Source organism: Girardinichthys multiradiatus, chromosome 24 (genome assembly GCF_021462225.1).
Source record: "Girardinichthys multiradiatus isolate DD_20200921_A chromosome 24, DD_fGirMul_XY1, whole genome shotgun sequence".
NCBI classification, from domain to species: domain Eukaryota; kingdom Metazoa; phylum Chordata; class Actinopteri; order Cyprinodontiformes; family Goodeidae; genus Girardinichthys; species Girardinichthys multiradiatus.
The window spans coordinates 21,025,370-21,045,201 of NC_061816.1; the positions used below are offsets into that span (position 1 = coordinate 21,025,370).

General features: G+C 41.6%; 1 protein-coding gene and 1 long non-coding RNA gene across 10 annotated transcripts in view; one reads left to right on the top strand and one right to left on the bottom strand.

Moving 5' to 3' along the window:
- The window catches only part of LOC124861765 (microtubule-associated protein 2-like), an 83,511-nt gene that overhangs the window by 13,960 nt on the left and 49,719 nt on the right, over positions 1–19,832 (bottom strand). For 6 of the 8 annotated variants that reach the window (XM_047355702.1, XM_047355699.1, XM_047355697.1 and 3 more), the window contains 8 exons: positions 18,240–18,402; positions 14,586–14,660; positions 10,000–12,357; positions 9,639–9,839; positions 9,356–9,493; positions 8,677–8,732; positions 3,946–4,060; positions 3,756–3,812 (listed from right to left, as the gene is read on the bottom strand). In XM_047355702.1, the coding sequence (XP_047211658.1) occupies positions 3,756–3,812; positions 3,946–4,060; positions 8,677–8,732; positions 9,356–9,493; positions 9,639–9,839; positions 10,000–12,357; positions 14,586–14,660; positions 18,240–18,372 (3,133 nt within the window). In that variant the 5' untranslated portion in view covers positions 18,373–18,402. The remainder of the gene's footprint in view (positions 1–3,755; positions 3,813–3,945; positions 4,061–8,676; positions 8,733–9,355; positions 9,494–9,638; positions 9,840–9,999; positions 12,358–14,585; positions 14,661–18,239; positions 18,403–19,832) is intronic. The other 2 variants (XM_047355700.1, XM_047355701.1) reach the window with 2 other exon arrangements.
- Positions 8–19,382, top strand: LOC124861771. Of its 2 annotated transcripts, none has more exons than XR_007036743.1 (3): positions 8–965; positions 4,561–4,708; positions 19,057–19,382. It is a non-coding gene; the product is annotated as an uncharacterized LOC124861771 (long non-coding RNA). The 2 variants fall into 2 exon arrangements; XR_007036742.1 differs by lacking the exon at positions 19,057–19,382 and adding an exon at positions 9,329–9,459.

Consider the following 19,832-nt stretch of genomic DNA (forward strand, 5'->3'; position numbering starts at 1 on the left):
CTTAAAAGAAGAAGAGGAGAACTGATATGTGGAGGCTGTTTCCTTACCCTACAGTTGGTACCCATGAGTCCCTACTGGCACAAATCTGGCCCACTAATGTTCTGTTACCGTTCACAGTAAAACACCTGAGTTGCAGATTTTTTTCACACAATTTACACCTCAAACTGATTGCACATTGACCAGTCAAACTGGCCAGACAGGAAGGAGATTGCTTTATTCTAATTAAAGAACCCAGCAAAAAAAAAAGGTTCTACTTTTAGTTTAACTGTCAAGCTATAACTGATTACCTTATCCTCTGTATCGAAAGGAGTCGGTTTATTTGGTGTGAGCATTGGATCAGAATGCCTCAGTGACTCATTTCGGAGGGATTTCGGGCACTTTTAGGTGGTAGGAGATTCCCAGGACGTCCCAAAACTTGCTGAAGGTAATTTATATCCATTTTGGCACTGGAACAACTTGAGATCCTACAGAATGATCTGGAGAGTCTCTGGGCAGGCTATGCCTGGCTTTTCCTTACTTGATCTGTTATCCCCATGACCCCATCTTACACAGGCAGAAGACAATGGATGGACGAATTACTTTTTAAGCAACCGTATCCCAGCAAAAGGTTGTACCCAAAGTCTTTCTTCCAAAACTCACCAACTATCTGGGAATTCAATATGCACATAGGCATGACCTAACAGCCACCTCGATTTTGCATATAAGGATGTTTGTAGGAGCTGGTTTTAGATTTCTAAGATCCTCAAGTCCGCGTAGAGCTGAATGAAGGCGTGTCATGAATTAATGTATAAAGGTCTATCTGTTGTGATCATTGTAACAACTTGCTGTTGTAACCATGGTGACTCAGGGCCCTTGTTCCGCTTGTTACTCATTGTGAAGAGCTACTGTGTCCGCTGAGAAGTTAACGTCAATCAGAAATACATTTGTGCTTTGTGGAAAGTTGAGGTGAATGTCACACTACTAAGGTAAGGTTATTTTGACTTAGTGTTAGCTAGGCCAACTTAAAATATAGCAAAAGTTACCACTTTTGCTAATAACAGGCTACTATGAGCAGAGCCCCATTTATGTCCATAAGGGCTACACAATATATTCCAAATTTATCGGTATCGCTAAATTACTGTACATAATATCAATGTCGCAATGTGGTGCAGCAGTCAAATACGTGACCCATATACAGGTCCTTCTCAAAATATTAGCATATTGTGATAAAGTTCATTATTTTCCATTATGTAATGATGAAAATTTAACATTCATATATTTTAGATTCATTGCACACTAACTGAAATATTTCAGGTCTTTTATTGTCTTAATACGGATGATTTTGGCATACAGCTCATGAAAACCCAAAATTCCTATCTCACAAAATTAGCATATTTCATCCGACCAATAAAAGAAAAGTGTTTTTAATACAAAAAACGTCAACCTTCAAATAATCATGTACAGTTATGCACTCAATACTTGGTCGGGAATCTTTTTGCAGAAGTGACTGCTTCAATGCGGCGTGGCATGGAGGCAATCAGCCTGTGGCACTGCTGAGGTCTTATGGAGGTCCAGGATGCTTCGATAGCGGCCTTTAGCTCATCCAGAGTGTTGGGTCTTGAGTCTCTCAACGTTCTCTTCACAATATCCCACAGATTCTCTATGGGGTTCAGGTCAGGAGAGTTGGCAGGCCAATTGAGCACAGTGATACCATGGTCAGTAAACCATTTACCAGTGGTTTTGGCACTGTGAGCAGGTGCCAGGTCGTGCTGAAAATTGAAATCTTCATCTCCATAAAGCTTTTCAGTAGATGGAAGCATGAAGTGCTCCAAAATCTCCTGATAGCTAGCTGCATTGACCCTGCCCTTGATAAAACACAGTGGACCAACACCAGCAGCTGACACGGCACCCCAGACCATCACTGACTGTGGGTACTTGACACTGGACTTCTGGCATTTTGGCATTTCCTTCTCCCCAGTCTTCCTCCAGACTCTGGCACCTTGATTTCCGAATGACATGCAGAATTTGCTTTCATTCGAAAAAAGTACTTTGGACCACTGAGCAACAGTCCAGTGCTGCTTCTCTGTAGCCCAGGTCAGGCGCTTCTGCCGCTGTTTCTGGTTCAAAAGTGGCTTGACCTGGAGAATGCGGCACCTGTAGCCCATTTCCTGCACACGCCTGTGCACGGTGGCTCTGGATGTTTCTACTCCAGACTCAGTCCACTGCTTCTGCAGGTCCCCCAAGGTCTGGAATCGGCCCTTCTCCACAATCTTCCTCAGGGTCCGGTCACCTCTTCTCGTTGTGCAGCGTTTTCTGCCACACTTTTTCCTTCCCACAGACTTTCCACTGAGGTGCCTTGATATAGCACTCTGGGAACTGCCTATTCGTTCAGAAATGTCTTTCTGTGTCTTACCTTCTTGCTTGAGGGTGTCAATAGTGGCCTTCTGGACAGCAGTCAGGTCGGCAGTCTTACCCATGATTGGGGTTTGAGTGATGAACCAGGCTGGGAGTTTTAAAGGCCTCAGGAATCTTTTGCAGGTGTTTAGAGTTAACTAGTTGATTCAGATGATTAGGTTCATAGCTCGTTTAGAGACCCTTTTAATGATATGCTAATTTTTTGAGATAGGAATTTGGGGTTTTCATGAGCTGTATGCCAAAATCATCCGTATTAAGACAATAAAAGACCTGAAATATTTCAGTTAGTGTGCAATGAATCTAAAATATATGAATGTTAAATTTTCATCATGACATTATGGAAAATAATGAACTTTATCACAATATGCTAATATTTTGAGAAGGACCTGTACAGAGGCCTCAGTCCTCAACGCAGCTCTCCCAGGTTCAAGTCCTGACTCCAGAGGCCTGTGTCCATGTCCTGTCTGCCTGCCTTCAAAAAAAAAAAAAAAAGGGCAACTAGTGCCCTAAAAAAAATCTTTAAAAAGAAAATGTTTCAATACAGCCGATGTTGTCAAATGCAACTTTTTTTTACCAAGACCGTGTTGCTAATTCCCTTTTTTTGCTAGTAGTTGGATAAACTAAATGCTATGTAGGGTATATGTTTGCGATGAATTCCAAGCTGATATCTGAAAAGTGATTGTCTTCCATTTATTTATCAAAGTTTTGTTGGCATCATGACGTTTGCAAAACTTTTCATGTCACATTTTTTCCTTTTATCGTACAACCCTAGAACCCATCCAACCAGATCAAGTAACTTATGGTGCCTACATTCACATTTTGGCCTAAATAATCCTTTACAGGTTGGAAAATACCAGCATTATTACTTTGTACAACAACAGGTAATGACAGAGTGAAAATGAATGAAGAGGTTAAGACATCTAAAATAAATTAAAAAAACACTTCCTGAAGACAAAAAAAGACCTAATTCAATCCATCTGTTTCTGATGTTGATGGTTACACATGGAGCCACATGTGCTCAAGTTTCATATAACAAACAAACCCAGATCCAACAGGAATGTTTAAACAGTAAGCGACTACGCAGAGGCAGATCACATTGTTTATCCTCCAGCAGATTGTTGCCAGGTTACCAGAGTAAAATCCAATAGGATTTTAGCTCAGCAGTAGCACACCTGTTGGTTTGGATCCCACGTGTTCTTCTGATATGGCAGCTGTAGCTTTGATTGGGCCACAAAACTGAATCAACAAACCTGAAGCTCTTCTAAAGCATAAGGATGTAGTCAAGGTAAATGATTAAATGTTCTGTGTAGATGTTGTTGAGAAATGGGTGATAGTCTTTGAGGAGCTACAGGGTGCTCTACCTGCCATACTAGGGGTTCTTCCAGACCTGCTGTCTCCTCTGGAGTCGGTTCGGATAGCTTTAGGAGAGAATAAGGATTTTAAAGGAAAGGAAAGGGTAAAACAGCAAAGCAGGAGGGTAGAAGGAGGTAAGATTTTAATAATATTTTGGTCAGCAAAGCATTGAGGCAATATGAGGGAGTTTGTTCTTACAGGTTGGCCTGGGGGGGGTGCTGTCCTCTTGTTCAGCAGCAGGAATGTGGCGAGTCAGAGATTTGGCTGGCCTGGGAAGGGACGACCTCTTCTCAGGGCTGCGGTATGTTCTCTCCTGAGTCAACAAACATCAGTGAGTCGATAATCAAGCTCCCATCACGACAGTTACCTACGTCTACGGCCCAAACCCGTCTCTTTTCTCTCTAATTTACCCATTTGTTTGGTGGAGGGGGCGGGTGGGAGCAGGCAGAGGAGGGGCGAGCCTCACATAGCACCGACTCCACAAGGGGGCTCCGTTTAAGGCTACAGGCGGAGCCCGGCCGGGGGGAGCGCTGATCAGACCCCCCACCGCGCTGCACTGCCATCTTTAACAGAACGGCCCTTGTGGGGCTCTGAATGTTTGATGTAATGAGATGGGAGTAAGCATTCAGGATGGAATAGGGAGGAAGTGATCAAGACATGAAAAACGAAAGGAAAGTACACTGCAGTAGAAAAGTAATGAAATATGGAAAAGGAAGAACATTGAATGAAAGATGCTTGTAATGTAACTAAAATGGGCTTTTTTGCATGAAAACATATTTTTTTTCCTTTCTAAAAATAAATGTTTACTTACAGATTTTCTCTGTCGCGACTGACAACGACAGAAGGTGTGCATGCAAGATGAAATGATTAAACAGACACAGAAAGAAAAACAATATAAAGATGAAGACATGCAGATATTTTTAGCCAAAATCGTGCAGAAAGGCTACATGAAGCAACGCAGGTCAGTGCGAGAGCACCAAAGTATAACAGATGTAATAGTGTATTATTTAAAGATGAGAATACCCATTTTTTTCTGTGGTGAACAAATTTTTTTAGAGCCCTCAGATTTGTTTCAGCTCACATTTATTGGCTTTTGCTCTGCTTTTGCTCTGCTTTTGCTGCTTGCGCTCAAACTCGTGTGCGAATGAAAGCTAGCCTACCAGAACTGTTCTGCACACCTGAAGTTAAGAAATACAAGTGCATGCATTTGAAAATTTATGAGCAGGATTTCTTATTTCCCACATAGATATTGTACTATCCTCTTTCAAACCCTACTCAAAAATCATGCTTGCTTGTAAACATGCTTAGCTACCTCTCAAAATTATGCTTCTTCTCTCAGATTTAATGCTTTGGATTAGTGTAGCTCCTCATGCACCTCATGCTCAAACTATATCAGCTTGCGAGCGGAACTTAAGCTTTTAGGTCTGCTTTATCTGCTCATTGATTTTTATATTTTGCCCCTGATCTAGTTTGAAATGAAATACTGAAATCAACGTAATGGTTTTTTCCTTTTCTCATTTTAAATGCACTTCTTTAACTCAATACTGCCATCTCACCAAACAATATCCTACTTGCTTGTAATTATTTGTACTTGAGTAAGCAAACAATAAACTACTGGTGTGGAGTTGGAGTTGAAGAGACCATCATACACCTGCTTCAACAAACCCACTGTCATCTGGACAAAGCCAGCAGCACTGTGAGGATCATGTTCTTTGATTTCTCCAGAACATTTAACACAATTCAACCTGATTTGCTTTGTCAGAAACTCCAGAAGACTCAGATGGAGGCCTCAACAATCTCCTGGATCAAAGACTACCTGCAAGGTTGCTTTGAGGCTACAGACTGGGATGCACTGTGCCAGCCACATGGAGAGGACATCAATGCCATGACTGAGTGTGTAACAGACTATATAAACTTCTGTGTGGATAACATCATCCCCACCAGAACAAACCTTGGATCACCAGTGACCTGAAGGACCTGCTTAACAAGAAAAAAAGAGCCTGCAGAGAGGGAGAATTATTGAGGAGTTTACAGAAGCGACTTATTCAAGATAAGAGATGGCAAGGAGGTGTACAAGAAGAAGCTGGAGAGCAAGCTCCAGCAAAATAATATCAGAGATGTGTGGACAGGGTTGAAGAAGATCACGGGCTTCAGGCAGAGGGATGATCGGACCGATGAAGGTCTGGACAGAACCAATGAACTGAACACATTCTTCAATAGGTTCAGTTCAGAAACAAGCTTCGCATCCTCCTCTCCTGCTCACAGCCAAACAGACATTCCACCTTCCTTTGACCCACAGGACCCACAGCTGTCCAATAACACCTCAAATGTTTTATCTTCCACCTCAGCCCTAGACCCTTCTGCTTCTGCATGTTTGCCTTCAACCATATCAGAAGATGCTGATGCTTACTTTGCTTCCCCCTTCCACCTGTGTGTCTCAAGGGTGTCAGGTGAAGATGCAACTGGAGAGACTGAATTGGAATAAGGCTGCAGGTCCAGATCGTGTCAGCCCTAGAGTCCTGAAGGTCTGTGCAGAACAGCTCTGTGGGATTCTGCAGCACCTCTCCAACCTTAGCCTGGCCCAGAAGAAGGTTCCAGTGTTGTGGAAGACCTCCTGTCTTGTTCCTGTACCAAAGAAAACTCACCAATCAGTCCTCAATTACTATAGACCTGTTGCCCTGACATCCCACATCATGAAGGTCCTAGAGAGACTCCTGTTGGCCCACCTGAGTAAGCAAACAGTAAACCATCAGGATCTCCTTCAGTTTGCTTATCGCTGTGTAGTTGGAGTTGAAGATGCCATCATACACCTGCTTCAACAAACCCACTGTCATCTGGACAAAGCCAGCAGCACTGTGAGGATCATGTTCTTTGATTTCTCCAGAACATTTAATACAATCCAACCTGATTTGCTTTGTCAGAAACTCCAGAAGACTCAGGTGGAGGCCTCAACAATCTCCTGGATTAAAGACTACCTGACAAACAGACCACAGTTTGTGAGACTGAAGGGTTATGAGTCTAACCAGGTAGTCAGCAGCACACAGGAGCAACACAGGGGACTGTACTCTCACCATTCCTTTTCACTCTGTACACCTCAGACTTCCAGTACAAGACAGACTTCTGTCATCTGCAGAAATACTCGGATGATTCTGCAGTCGAGGGGTGGATCAGAGATGGACAAGAAGCTGAGTACAGGATGGTGGTGGACCGCTTTGTGGCATGGTGTGGAAACAATCATCTCATGTTGAACGTGACTAAAACAAAGGAGATGATTGTAGATTTTAAGAGAAACAGGAATAAGTCAAACACTATTTCTATCATGGGAGAAGAAGTGGAGGTGGTGGAGGAGTATAAATACCTCGGTGTTCACCTGGACAACAGACTAGAGTGGAGATGCAACTGTGAAGCCATCTACAAGAAGGGACAGAGCAGACTGTACTTCTTGAGGAAGCTTAGGTCCTTTGGTGTTTGCAGCAAGATGCTGCATATCTTCTATAAGTCTGTTGTGGAGAGTGTGATCTCTTCTCCATCATCTGCTGGGGAAGCAGCATCAGAACCAGGGACTTAAAAAAGTTCAACAAGCTGATAAAAAGGCTGGCTCTGTTCTGGAGACTCCTCTGGAACCTCTGGAGATCATTGTGGAAAGACAGATTCTTCATAAAAGAAGAACATTATGGAGAACCCTGAGCATCCTATTCATGAGACTATCCTACAACAACAGAGTGTCTTCAGTCAGAGGCTTCTTCTGTAAGACGGAGCGCTACAGGAGATCCTTCCTGCCCACAGCCATCAGCATCTACAACGGCTCTTTGAGGAAACCCTCATAATGAGCTACAACAACATTTAATTTCCCTTTGGGATTAATAAAATATCTTTGAATTGAATTAAATTGAAATTGTCTGTTTTCCCTCAAAGCTATACTTCTGCTCTAAGATTTATTGACTTTTATATCCATATCTTCTGCACTGCTTCTGCTACAACCCCTCATACTCAAACTTTCTGTGTATGAGTGAAACCTAGGCTCTCAGATCTATTTTCTTTTTTTCAGCTCTTGCTAGGAAGGAATTGGCAAATCTGCCCGGTATATTAACAAAAATGTGTATTCTAATTGAGGAAAGGTTAAGACACCCTACCCTCTATTGTTAGCCCCATTGGCTGAAATAACTTCAGTGAGATGCTTTTTGCAAGTATTTACCAGTCTCTGATCTCAGCCTGAGGAGCAGTAAGCAGTGAGATGTTTGAGGTGTTTCCTGCATGCACAGCCTGTTTCAAAATCTGGACTTTGACTAGGCCCAGGACTTGCCATTTTCTCATTATCAGCTAGTCCTTAATGGATTCACTGGTATGTTTTTTGATCATTGTTTGCTATTTTCTCTACAGCTCATTTCAAATTCTTTTAGGACATCTTTAAATCCCTTAGCACACTTAAAATGTCTGCTGTTTGAAAAGGACAAACCTCCTTCAAAATGCTGAGTAAGGATTTTCTAGTCATGTACACCTGATATGATATATTTCTGTGTAATTCTCACCACTTTAAGTGTGAAGAAATGTGGGGGATGTCCTGATTTTTTTCCCTCTGATTTTATGTTTGTTACATTTTAGAGAAGGTGTTAAGCTATCTCTTCTTTAGTTTTAGCAGTTGAATTATAATACTGTAATCTCACTTTTAAAACTTATATAAAATATTTAAATTTCCAAATATATCAGAAAAGAACACAGACTTGAGGGATATATTTCACCTGATGCATACTTAATAAAATATATTTAAATTAATATTTCCATGTTTTAAAGGGAAAAAAATATCTACAGTATTGTGTTTGTGGTGTGCACTGTGACATAAGCATGTCCTAAAAATCTTTGTTAAAAGAGCAGAATAATGCATGATATCCATGCTACTATGAGTCATGACATCTAAGAGTTATTACTTACAGTGGGCCTCTCCCTGGATGGCTGGGCTACACTGAGGGGCTGATGGTGCACCATACCTGTGAGGGGAAAGTAGCAATGCTCAACGTTAACCAGCAGGGGGAGACATCTTCAAGGACTGCACACTTTCACACACACATAACGAATGGACAGCGCCAAAGTAAATAAAGAAAAAAAGCAAACTGCATTTGTTTTTATTATGTTTCAAAGACGACAAATTAAGCAAGACTTCATTTTTATTTCCTTTTTCATATCTATAACAAACACCCTCCAATATACAAGCCACTTTCACTCCGTACACTCAAAGCTGCAGTAGATTTCAAGAAAAAAAAAAAACACCCAAATTTATATCTTTACATGTTAAAGACCAAGAATCATAAACAAAAGCAACACTGAGCGGAAATAAACATTAATGATGCAAAGCATGTGTAAGCTCTCTATTTTTCACCAAAGAAAAGGAAAAGACAGCACTTAAGGCAGTAAAAGTAAATGAAAAAATGGATAAGCAGCACATGATGTTTGCCAGCTACATTGCCACTGCTTGATTCCTCAAACAGCCAAAGATAAAGAGAGATCTATTTCTGAATTTCCAAGTTTGAACTCAGTCTTCCACATCAGTCTTATACATATTGACTTGATCTCTCTCTATTCACAGCGCTAATACCTGGCGAAAGGCATTCACCTGTGGCCTTGCTCCTAGCAGAGCCGTGAAGCAGAGTGGGCCTAGGATGTCTGGCCGCCACTTTGGCTCCACTCTTTCGAGATGGAGAGTGACTTTGGAAGGCTGACAGCTTATTCTGGTCAGCCCTCCTCACGCCTACTGGCGAAGAGGAGAGACATTATTATACCATCATGCACAATTTAGTTCTGACATAAAAACCTGTTTTTGTGGTAACAGAAAAGTCTTACAAAGAAGGTAATTTATTTTTCTGGTTATAAACACTTCTTGAAAACAGAATGAAAACCTTTTTTCTTTCTTATCTCCTCTTTTGGAAGATGGTAGGTCGGTGCTTTGCGTGTCACTTTACTTTCAGCAGTGCCAAGGCGGCCCCTTCCTTTGCCGGAGAACCGTTTAGCAGGAACGCCCACCACCATAGATGCAGGGAGAGAATCCTGGGTCTGAGGAAGGGCTTCGATTTGCTCAGTCATGATACTTTTGTCATCATCTGCAGCAAAAGGGTATCAAAAGAGGACTAGTTCTCCACACCTGTTATAGCTAGGTAATAGCTTACACCAAGGCACATCAGCTTTCTAAGTATATATAAATATACATATACTGAAGACCTTTGACTATATTGTAGAAGAGATATTAAAGGTTCTGGGTACCTTGAGGGTCCATCCAGCCACTGTCTGTATCCAGGATGGACACGTCCACTGTGGTTTCATCGTTTGTTGCTAAACTGGTTGCTTCTTCACCAATCTCTATATCTTTCCCTTTGGTACTATCCTCTTCAATCATGAACTTCTTCTCTTTTCCATCATCAATCTCATCAGAATGAACTATGTCCACTTCCTCTTGAAGTGCTTTGTCTTTCTTGTCCTCTTCGATCTCTTCTCTTGACCCTTCCAGCTTATCTACCTGTAAGACTTCTTTCTTTTTTTCTTCTTCATCAACTTCCTCAGACTGCTGTGGTAGGTCATGATCAGAACATGGAGATAAATTCGAACTGTCGGTAGCAGGCTCTCCTTCATCACTGTTTAGGGCACTATGGCTCCATTCTTCAGGTCCAGACTTGGGATCATCATCCAGCGTCTTTTCACAAACCATCAGTCTCATTTGGTCCTTCTGCTCCTCTATTTCAAGTACATCAGATATACCTTCCTTTGTTATAATTATCTTCGAGTGCAGAATCTCCTCAGGTTCTTCCATAATCTCTTGAGGCTCTTCCGCAATCTCTATGTCATCCTCATCTTCAAAAGGTGCTGATGATGCTAAAGTTATAGCTGATGTGGTTATATCTGGTTCATCAGCTTTTTCTTCTTTATCTTCAACCTCAGGGTTTGTTATCTCTTTATTTACCTTCAGTTCTTCATCAACACTCTTGGATTCTGAACAGTTGTTAGGCACATCATCTTTCCCCAGCCTCTCTCCGCCTTGAGTTTCTAGGATTCCTTCAGCTGGGGATTTAGAGCTTGTAGGACTCAGAGGAACTTTACTTACAGTTTCTTTAGGAATGAAAGTAAATGAGTTGTCTGGTGGGATGGGTGAGGCCTCTCTAGAGGGGTCTTTTTCAACATCCACCTCAGGGATTGCCTGGATTGTTATGTCCCCAGGTAGGCCAGTCTCCAAACGAAGTTCAGTAAGGCGGTCTTTTGAAGTTGCTATTGGGATTCGTAAGCGATCTGGTTTTAATCCACTAGTCACAGCTTTCTCCAGAATCAGGGATGTCTTCATTGGGATATCTTTCTTTACCAATACAGGTTTTTGAGAAATCTGGGTAATTTCTTTTTGATCTTCCATTTGCATTTGACCACTTGTAATTTCCATAACTCTAGGACCCTCTTCTTCTTCAGAACCCAAAGAAGGGAAATCCTGGTGTTGAGAACTTGGAACATCAGCAGGAGAAGGCATGGGTGCTGAATACTCACTGAATACACAGTAGCCAAAGTCCTCCTGTTGATTCTCCCCTGCCACCTCTGTCAAGATTTGCTCTGATAAACAAAACTTGTCAAAGGCATTTCCTAGGAGTGCAGTGGCTGGCATTGATTTTCGTCTCATGTGGTCTCTCATCTGTATTGATGGACGAAGTGGGACTCCAGCCAGGTCCAACATATCAGAGAGGCTTTCTGATTGTTCAGAGCTGGATCCATGCTCCTCAGCAGTAACTTCTTCGCTTGTTTGGATTCTATCAGATGTTGTAGGTGTTGGGGTAATGGAGACAACAGGCAGAAACGGTGAAGTGTACCTCTCAACTGATGGGGTTAAGGGAGGAACTTCTGACCCATCAAAGCTTCCAATGATTGGACATAAGATTTCAGAGAATCTCCTTGACTTGTCTACCTTTACAGTCATTTCTCTTGAAGACCCACTAGGAATGTTCAAGGACAGTCTTCGCTGCTCTAATGATGCTTTACCAGGTGATGTCCTAACTTTTTTCTCATCTTGTTCTTCAAATATATCCACAGCTCTGTCATACTCTACATTTAGCGTTTTCTCAGAGGTTAAATTGAGTTCATAATAACTTTGTGGCAATCCCTCGTCTTGGCTTTTGGATGTTGTCTCACAGTAGGTTTTTGATCCAGAACTTCGTTCTTTATCTAATCCTCCTTTTAACGGGACTGTTTCATGACCTAGCCCGACCTTCTCAATGTTACTGTCCTCATTGCCCTGACTTGTTGCTTCTACTTGCTCCATTTTTTCAGGGCTTTCATTCATAGAGGTTTGTGATTTCTTGGGTAACATAATTCCAGCATTATCTTCTGTCTTAAGACTTGACACATCTTCTGTCAATGAAACATCTTTATGTTCCTTGACTTTGGACTCCTTGCAGCTTTCAGTGGATTCTTCTATGAAAACTCCACTCTCTTTATCAGTCTGTTTAACTGAGGAATCTTCTAAGGGACCTTTCTCTGAAGTAGTGGGTGAGGGAAGTTTACTCAAGGCAGGTTCTTCTTCAGACGTTACAGGACATTCATCTTCTTGCACCTCGGACTCACAAGATGTTTTGCTCTCCTCTGGCTGGGCTGTGAGTTTGAAGGATGTTGTAGAACTCTGTGCTGACTCATGTTAGCAAACAGCTTTCTTTGCAGCATCCACAAAAGCTAGCCCATACAGTCAAGCTGAGGTTTTTGGCACATAGATACTCTCCATCAAGCAAAACACACAGCAGTGTATTTTGTGCTAGGCCACAACAGCACAAGGGGAGGTCACAGCATCTAAGGTAGCGTGCAGAACTGGAACGGAGGTATGAGTTGCATGATGTTAGATGGCAATAAATAATGGTAATACAAGTTTATTGAATTCCTATTGTAATAAAGAGGGATTTATAAATGTAGGCAATAAATTACACAAAACTAATCTTGCTTATTTGTTAATGACAATCGAGGGAAGTATATTGAGGGGTGATATCTTTATTAGTATGACAATAAATGTCCAATGAGAGTAAATTTGTAAGCACAAATTGGTTTAAGCAACAATAGGAAAACATACTTATTCTTTATTGTGGGATGATATGAAGACAACTAAAAAACATAAAGCAAATGGTTTGTAACAAACTTTAAATGCATTCAGCATTTATTTGTCAGAAACTCGGCAGCTTCTTCAAACACAATATTCCAGCAAAACCCACAGAAAAATATATAGAATACAATGACAGTTTAGACAGTGATACTAGCGGTAGCAATGTAGCTGGCAATACTAAGGTGCAGAAATGATCAACCATAATATGGCTGATTATGTGCTCCTAAAAGCAAATGGTTATGTTTTGCATGAAACAAAGCACAAAATTAAAATGCTACACCACGTCAGTTTTTGCAAACTGGAAGTCTAATAACTGCAGCAGAAGCTCACAAAATCCAGAGCAACAAAGCAGCAGGGAAGGTTGGCAGCAAAGCCTGAGCTGCATTACAAGTTATAAAACCAAGAGCCAACAACATTTATACCCATCACAGAGCACAAGAGGTTCATGCACAGTGGGCAAATGAACACTCACTCAGTCACACATTTTCTCACAGAAAAGAGTCCATTGTTCAAATACTCAAGTTGTTTTTCGAAACCGCACACACCTTTTTGTGTCGGGCTCAGTTCACCTTGGTGGTCTCCTCCATTGATAGCCTCAGGTGTTTGGGTTTTCTGGCCACCCAAAGCCTGGGGCTCCCTTAAACAATCTGTCTGCTCTAAGTGCAAGTCTCCTGGTTGCTCATACGCCACTTCCTCCAGTGGAGGCCGCTGACTGACAACCTCTACTTTTTCCTCTTTGAGTGGGAGAAAGGAGACACACAGATGAGACATGGGTGACATCAAAACTAGAGTGACATGGTTGAAAATTATGGAGACAAAGATGTATGCAACTGTTCTTTTTACGGACTTTATAAGGTATACCTGTTCAACTGATGGTTAACAAAAATAGCCCATCACCATCGCAGACAAGACGACTTGCTGAAGTTCAAAATGAGCATCAGAGCGTGGGAGAAAGTGCATTTGTGACTTTGAAGTGGTATGGTTGTCAGTGCAAGACAGACTGGTCTGAGACTGGTCAAGCTGGGAAAATACCATCTAACGATGCACTACAAGTTGAAGGACATTTTCTTGACACACTTTGGGCCCATAGTACCAATTAGCAGGAACGTAAAATCCACATGTCAACAAATCTGCAGCAACAACGAGATACTATCAGGTCCATATGGAACAAAATCTCTAAGGAGTGTTTCAGACACATAGCTGAATCTATGTTATGAGAATTAAGGCAGTGCTAAAGGCAAAATGCGGTCCAACCCAGTAGTAGAACCGTGAAAACAGGAAACTGAGTTGGTGATGGGAGAGAAGATGTTGCACTGGAATGGAAATGGTGCCTTTGTCTGCTGAAAATGAAAGTAATTCTTCCTAACTTTTTGCTTTAGTAATGGCACCAAGTTGGTAGCGGGAATCGAGATTAATGCTGTTGTGACCAGGAGAGGAAAATGCATAGAATGAACAAAGGAACACGGGGTGAAATGCTGACAAAGTAAAGCAGACTGATAGACTGATGGGCTCCAGAGGCCTAAAAGAAGAGAGTTGTTCTTGCATTGGTTCTTTCCTCCTAAAGGTATGTATTAAGATTACTACAGTAAATTTGCTAAAATAGACCCAATTGTAAGCAGAACAAGATAGAGTGGTTTATGCTGAGGACCAGGAGAACATATCTGCCACTTTCACCACCTTTCACATCCTGTATGGTTTGAAGCGGGCTTTTTTTTTTTAACAAGAAGTGTACCTTGTGCCACGGGCCCAGTCTGCTCAGCGGATGGAGAGGGGGGAGGGGAGGGAGGCAAGTTGGCCGAGTCATCCACTGCAGAGGGAGACAGAGAGAGAGGAGAGACATACCAGGAAGACGAGACATGGATGGAAGGAAGGAAATGATTAAATCTGCTAGCTTGATCCAGAGAAACGCCACTTTGTATGCTACTCTAGGATCAATTCTTGCAGAAATGGTAACACATTCTACTTTTATGGATGTACAGTGCCATTGCAGATTTATTCCCTAAGATTTGATGTGATAGATCAACACAAAGTAGTGAATAATTGTGAAGTGGATGGAAAAGTATTCACAGTTTTCAACATTTTTACAAATCAAAATCTGAAAAGTGGATGGCCCAGTCAAAGTCCAGACTTAATTCCAATTGGGAATTTATGTTTACTGATGCTCTTTATCCAAACTTTCTGGTTTGAGCTATTATGTAAGAAGATTGGGCAAAAGCTTTAAACTCAGAATCCCTAGACAATTTCAAAATGAAAATTCTAGACCTTTCCAGACTTCTTTTTTAAATAACATTTCAGACATTTGATTACAAATGCTCTATCTTAAATATAGAGTACTCAGGTTTTATTATTTGCAAGTACTAGAAATTTCCCTCATGAGGACCAGTGACGTTCCTGATTGGTGGAGATAACAGGAATGAATGCCTCAACAGACATTGACTAAGCCTTGTCGCAACATGTTGGCTAAGTTTTTATTCGAACTGCTGAGTAAAATGAAAGCATTTAAATGTTGGGACCTTTTTACTGAAACCAACAAGCCTTACACATAGGAAGTCAGGGAACCTGAGGCATCCATGTGAGAGAATAACAAGGATCCAATATGTATAGTTTTCCTTCCACTTTACATCTACGCACTACTTTATAGTTGTAATGGGACAAAATGTGAATAAGTTTGAGGAGTAAATACTTCTCCATGGCACTTTGTATGACTGTATCACATGGTTCCTACACAGTCTGCAACGTCTGAAATTTCATCTCAGAAATTTCCATGTCTGGATAAGTTTTGAAAAGGGATTAAATGCTGTGTCCTTCCTTCATTGTGCCCTTCCACCTGCCCTCCTTTTCATTCTTCATTGTGTCCTTCTTCTCTTTCTTTTCATTAAGTTGTTTTCTTTTTTTCATTGTTCCTTCCTTCCTTCCTTTTCTACAGTGCCTTGCGAAAGTATTCGGCCCCTTGAACTTTTCAGCCTCTTGCCACATTTCAGGCTTCAAACATAAAGATATAAAATTCAAATTTTTTGTGAAGAATCAACAAGTGGGACACAATCGTGAAGTGGAATGAAATTTATTGGATGTGTCAAACCTTTTTAACAAATAAAAAACTGAAAAGTGGGGAGTGCAATATTATTCGGCCCCCTTGCGTTAATACTTTGTAGCGCCACCCTTTGCTGTAATTACAGCTGCAAGTCCCTTGGCGTTTGTCTCTATCAGTTTTGCACATTGAGAGACTGAAATTCTTGCCCATTCTTCCTTGCAACAGAGCTCAAGCTCAGTGAGGTTGGATGGAGAGCGTTCGTGAACAGCAGTCTTCAGCTCTTTCCACAGATTCTCGATTGGATTCAGGTCTGGACTTTGACTTGGCCATTCCAACACCTGGATACGTTTATTTGTGAACCATTCCATTGTAGATTTGGCTTCATGTTTTGGATCATTGTCTTGTTGGAAGATAAATCTCCGTCCCAGTCTCAGGTCTCTTGCAGACTCCAACAGGTTTTCTTCCAGAATGGTCCTGTATTTGGCCCCATCCATCTTCCCATCAATTTTGACCATCTTCGCTGTCCCTGCTGACAAAAAGCAGGCCCAAACCATGATGCTGCCACCACCATGTTTGACAGTGGGGATGGTGTGTTCAGGGTGATGAGCTGTGTTGCTTTTACACCAAACATATAATTTTGCATTGTGGCCAAACAGTTTGATTTTGGTTTCATCTGACCAGAGCACCTTCTTCCACATGTTTGGTGTGTCTCCCAGGTGGCTTGTGGCAAACTTTAAACGAGACTTTTTATGGATATCTTTGAGAAATGGTTTTCTTCTTGCCACTCTTCCATAAAGGCCAGATTTGTGCAGTGTACGACTGATTGTTGTCCTATGGACAGACTCTCTAACCTCAGCTGTAGATCTCTGCAGTTCATCCAGAGCGATCATGGGCCTCTTGGCTGCATCTCTGATCAGTCTTCTCCTTGTTCGAGATGAAAGTTTAGAGGGACGGCTGGTTTTTGGTAGATTTGCAGTGGTCTGATACTCCTTCCATTTCAATATGATTGCTTGCACAGTGCTCCTTGGGATGTTTAAAGCTTGGGAAATCTTTTTGTATCCAAATCCGGCTTTAAACTTCTCCACAACAGTATCTCGGACCTGCCTGGTGTGTTCCTTGGTCTTCATGATGCTCTCTGCGCTTTGAACAGAACCCTGAGACTATCACAGAACATGTGCATTTATACGGAGACTTGATTACACACAGGTGGATTCTATTTATCATCATCGGTCATTTGGGACAACATTGGATCATTCAGAGATCCTCACTGAACTTCTGGAGTCAGTTTGCTGCACTGAAAGTAAAGGGGCAGAATAATATTGCACGCCCACTTTTCTGTTTTTTATTTGTTAAACAAGTTTGACACATCCAATAAATTTCATTCCACTTCACGATTGTGTCCCACTTGTTGATTATTCACAAAAAATTTGAATTTTATTTCTTTATGTTTGAAGCCTGAAATGTGGCAAGAGGTTGAAAAATTCAAGGGGGCCGAATAATTTCGCAAGGCACCGTATTTCTTTCACTGCTTCCTTTGGATTATCCCTTCCGTTCTTGTGTTCTTATATCTTCCTTTCTTTATTCCTCTACTTTCCCTGTGTATCTTTGATTCTTTATTTTCTTCCTTCCTTGTGTCCTTCCCTCCTTTCTTGTGCCATTTGTACTTTTTTCATGTCCTTCCATGCTTACCTTGTGTCTTGCCTTCCTTCGTGTTGTTGTCTTATTTGCATCCCTTCATTTGTCCTTCCACCCTTTCTTATATAGTACCTTTCTTCATTGTCTTTTTCACACGTGTCCTTCCTTTATATCGTCTGTTCTTTTTCTTCTTTCCTTGTATCCTTCTTTCCTTAATGTTTTGCCCTATCTCCATTCGTCCATTGTTTTTCTTCTTTCCTTACTTATATCTTTGATTCCATCCTTTCTTTCGCTTTTTGTGTCTCTCCTTGAAATTCTTTTCCTCCCTCCTTGTTTTCTTTCCTTCTGTTTTCCTTTCCTTCTGTCTTCCCTTTTTTGTCCTATCTCCCTTCCTTTTTTCTGACTTCCTTAAGCCGGCCCACTGTTGAAATATATAAATTCCTGGGGAACTTTAATATTTTTAAATTAACCTAAAGAACTGATAAACATGTAACGATCAGTGTGGAAGGGTTTGGACATTAAAATTTAAAGGAAGGAACCTTGGCACCACCACAGCTACAGTGGACTGCTCCCTGCTACTTTCAACAGGATTTGTTTCGGTGCCTAAAGGGCATTGATCGTCCTTGCCACAAAGGCAGGCTCATTTGGAACTGTGTGTGTTCCCAGCCCGATCATTGTCACTGCACATGCTTTTGCACACATCGTGCAACATGCACCTACCTGTTGCTCCAGGTTGTGCAGCTGCCCCACCATGGTAGCCGTTCTCCCTGTAGCTGTAGGAGGAGTAGCCGTTCTCGCCGTTCTCCTGGCCATTCGAGGCCCAGTGGTCTTCTGGCTGCCTGCCGTCTGCCATGTCTACCTGCCTGCGAGTCACCTGTTGGATCTAAACGGATGCATAGAGGAGGAGGAAAAATGTGACTGACTGACGCATTCTGCAATGCAACATCAAATGCAAAAAATTAATTTGCCACCAGGAGGAGCCATTTGCTACAGTGAGCTTTTACTCAGGCCTTTAGCCTGCACATTGTGGATATTCTGAATGCAAAAGCTGATAAAATACATGCATCTGCATGCTCACTATTTCCCATGTTTACAATGCATGCTCACAGCCCTCATCTCTTGCACTCTAAAGAGTAAAAGTGCAAAAAAATAATGAAAATGTCCCATAAGTAAATGGTGCAGGAAATGTCACAGCTGCACAGCAACTAGCAGCTCTCGGTGCTCATGTAGACTAATTAGAATAACAAACAGGGTTTTTGTTCTATTCAATATGAAACTAATAAAGGATCTAAACATCTAATCATACAGCCTTTTGTTCTCCAAGGCAAACACGCAATGGTGATTTTTAAACAAGATTAACAGGAGGGTCATGAAGTGGCTGGCAGCTCAGATAAACAACATCATTATCATCAAGCAGCTGCAGCTAATTTCTCTCTAAGATCATCGCTCTAAACAAGAGGAGCCAATAAAGTCTGTTTCCTGTTTCTGCAACTCGCTTCTTTAATGTATCCCTACTCGTTCCACTGCTTCCCTGCAGCGCAGCATGACGACAGCATGGGGATTGTGGCCGACGTCTGCTGCAGTGTGAGGATGTAGGGTTACAAGAGGAAAGGAGGAGGAGAAGAAGGACCCAGTGACACTCAAACAGGCTGGGCCAGACTGTCTGAGACTGAGAAGACGAGCCCAGGGCTCAGTCACAGGCGGGTCAGGACACAGCTGTTGCCAAGGAAGAAAACTGGTGCGTTGATGGCCTGGTTGTGCTGATGCTGGTTTTAGAGCCGCATTGACCTGCTTTCAGCTGCTGTTTTGGCAAAATCCTGGCTAACTTCACACTTTGCACGTACAAAACAAGCAGGCTATAAAATGTGCAAAATGTTGCTGTGTTTTCTTCTTTTATTTACAGTAAACCTGCAGGAACAGCTTTTTTTGCATTACTCTACAGTCTTACATTCACTAGTTTACACGTATAAATCCCTTAGATTATTAGCGAGCCATGTTGGTGTTATATATGACAGCACACTAATCAGATTAAGGAGATCTAACCTTTGATGAACCTCCTGAACTAAGCAAATACATTAGATAATGCACGCTGGTAATTGGAATTGACCTTTACTTCTTTGACACATTTTGACATAAAATCTTTATGCTATTTTAATACACAACTGTCATTCTGGGTTTTTTTTTTTAAACCTGTTCTATTATCATTGTGCTCAGTTGGGGTTTTTGTGCATATATATATATATATATATATATATATATCCATGTAGCTTCAAGCTAGCAAGCTAGGCTACTAGGCTAACTAGCCTACTGTAA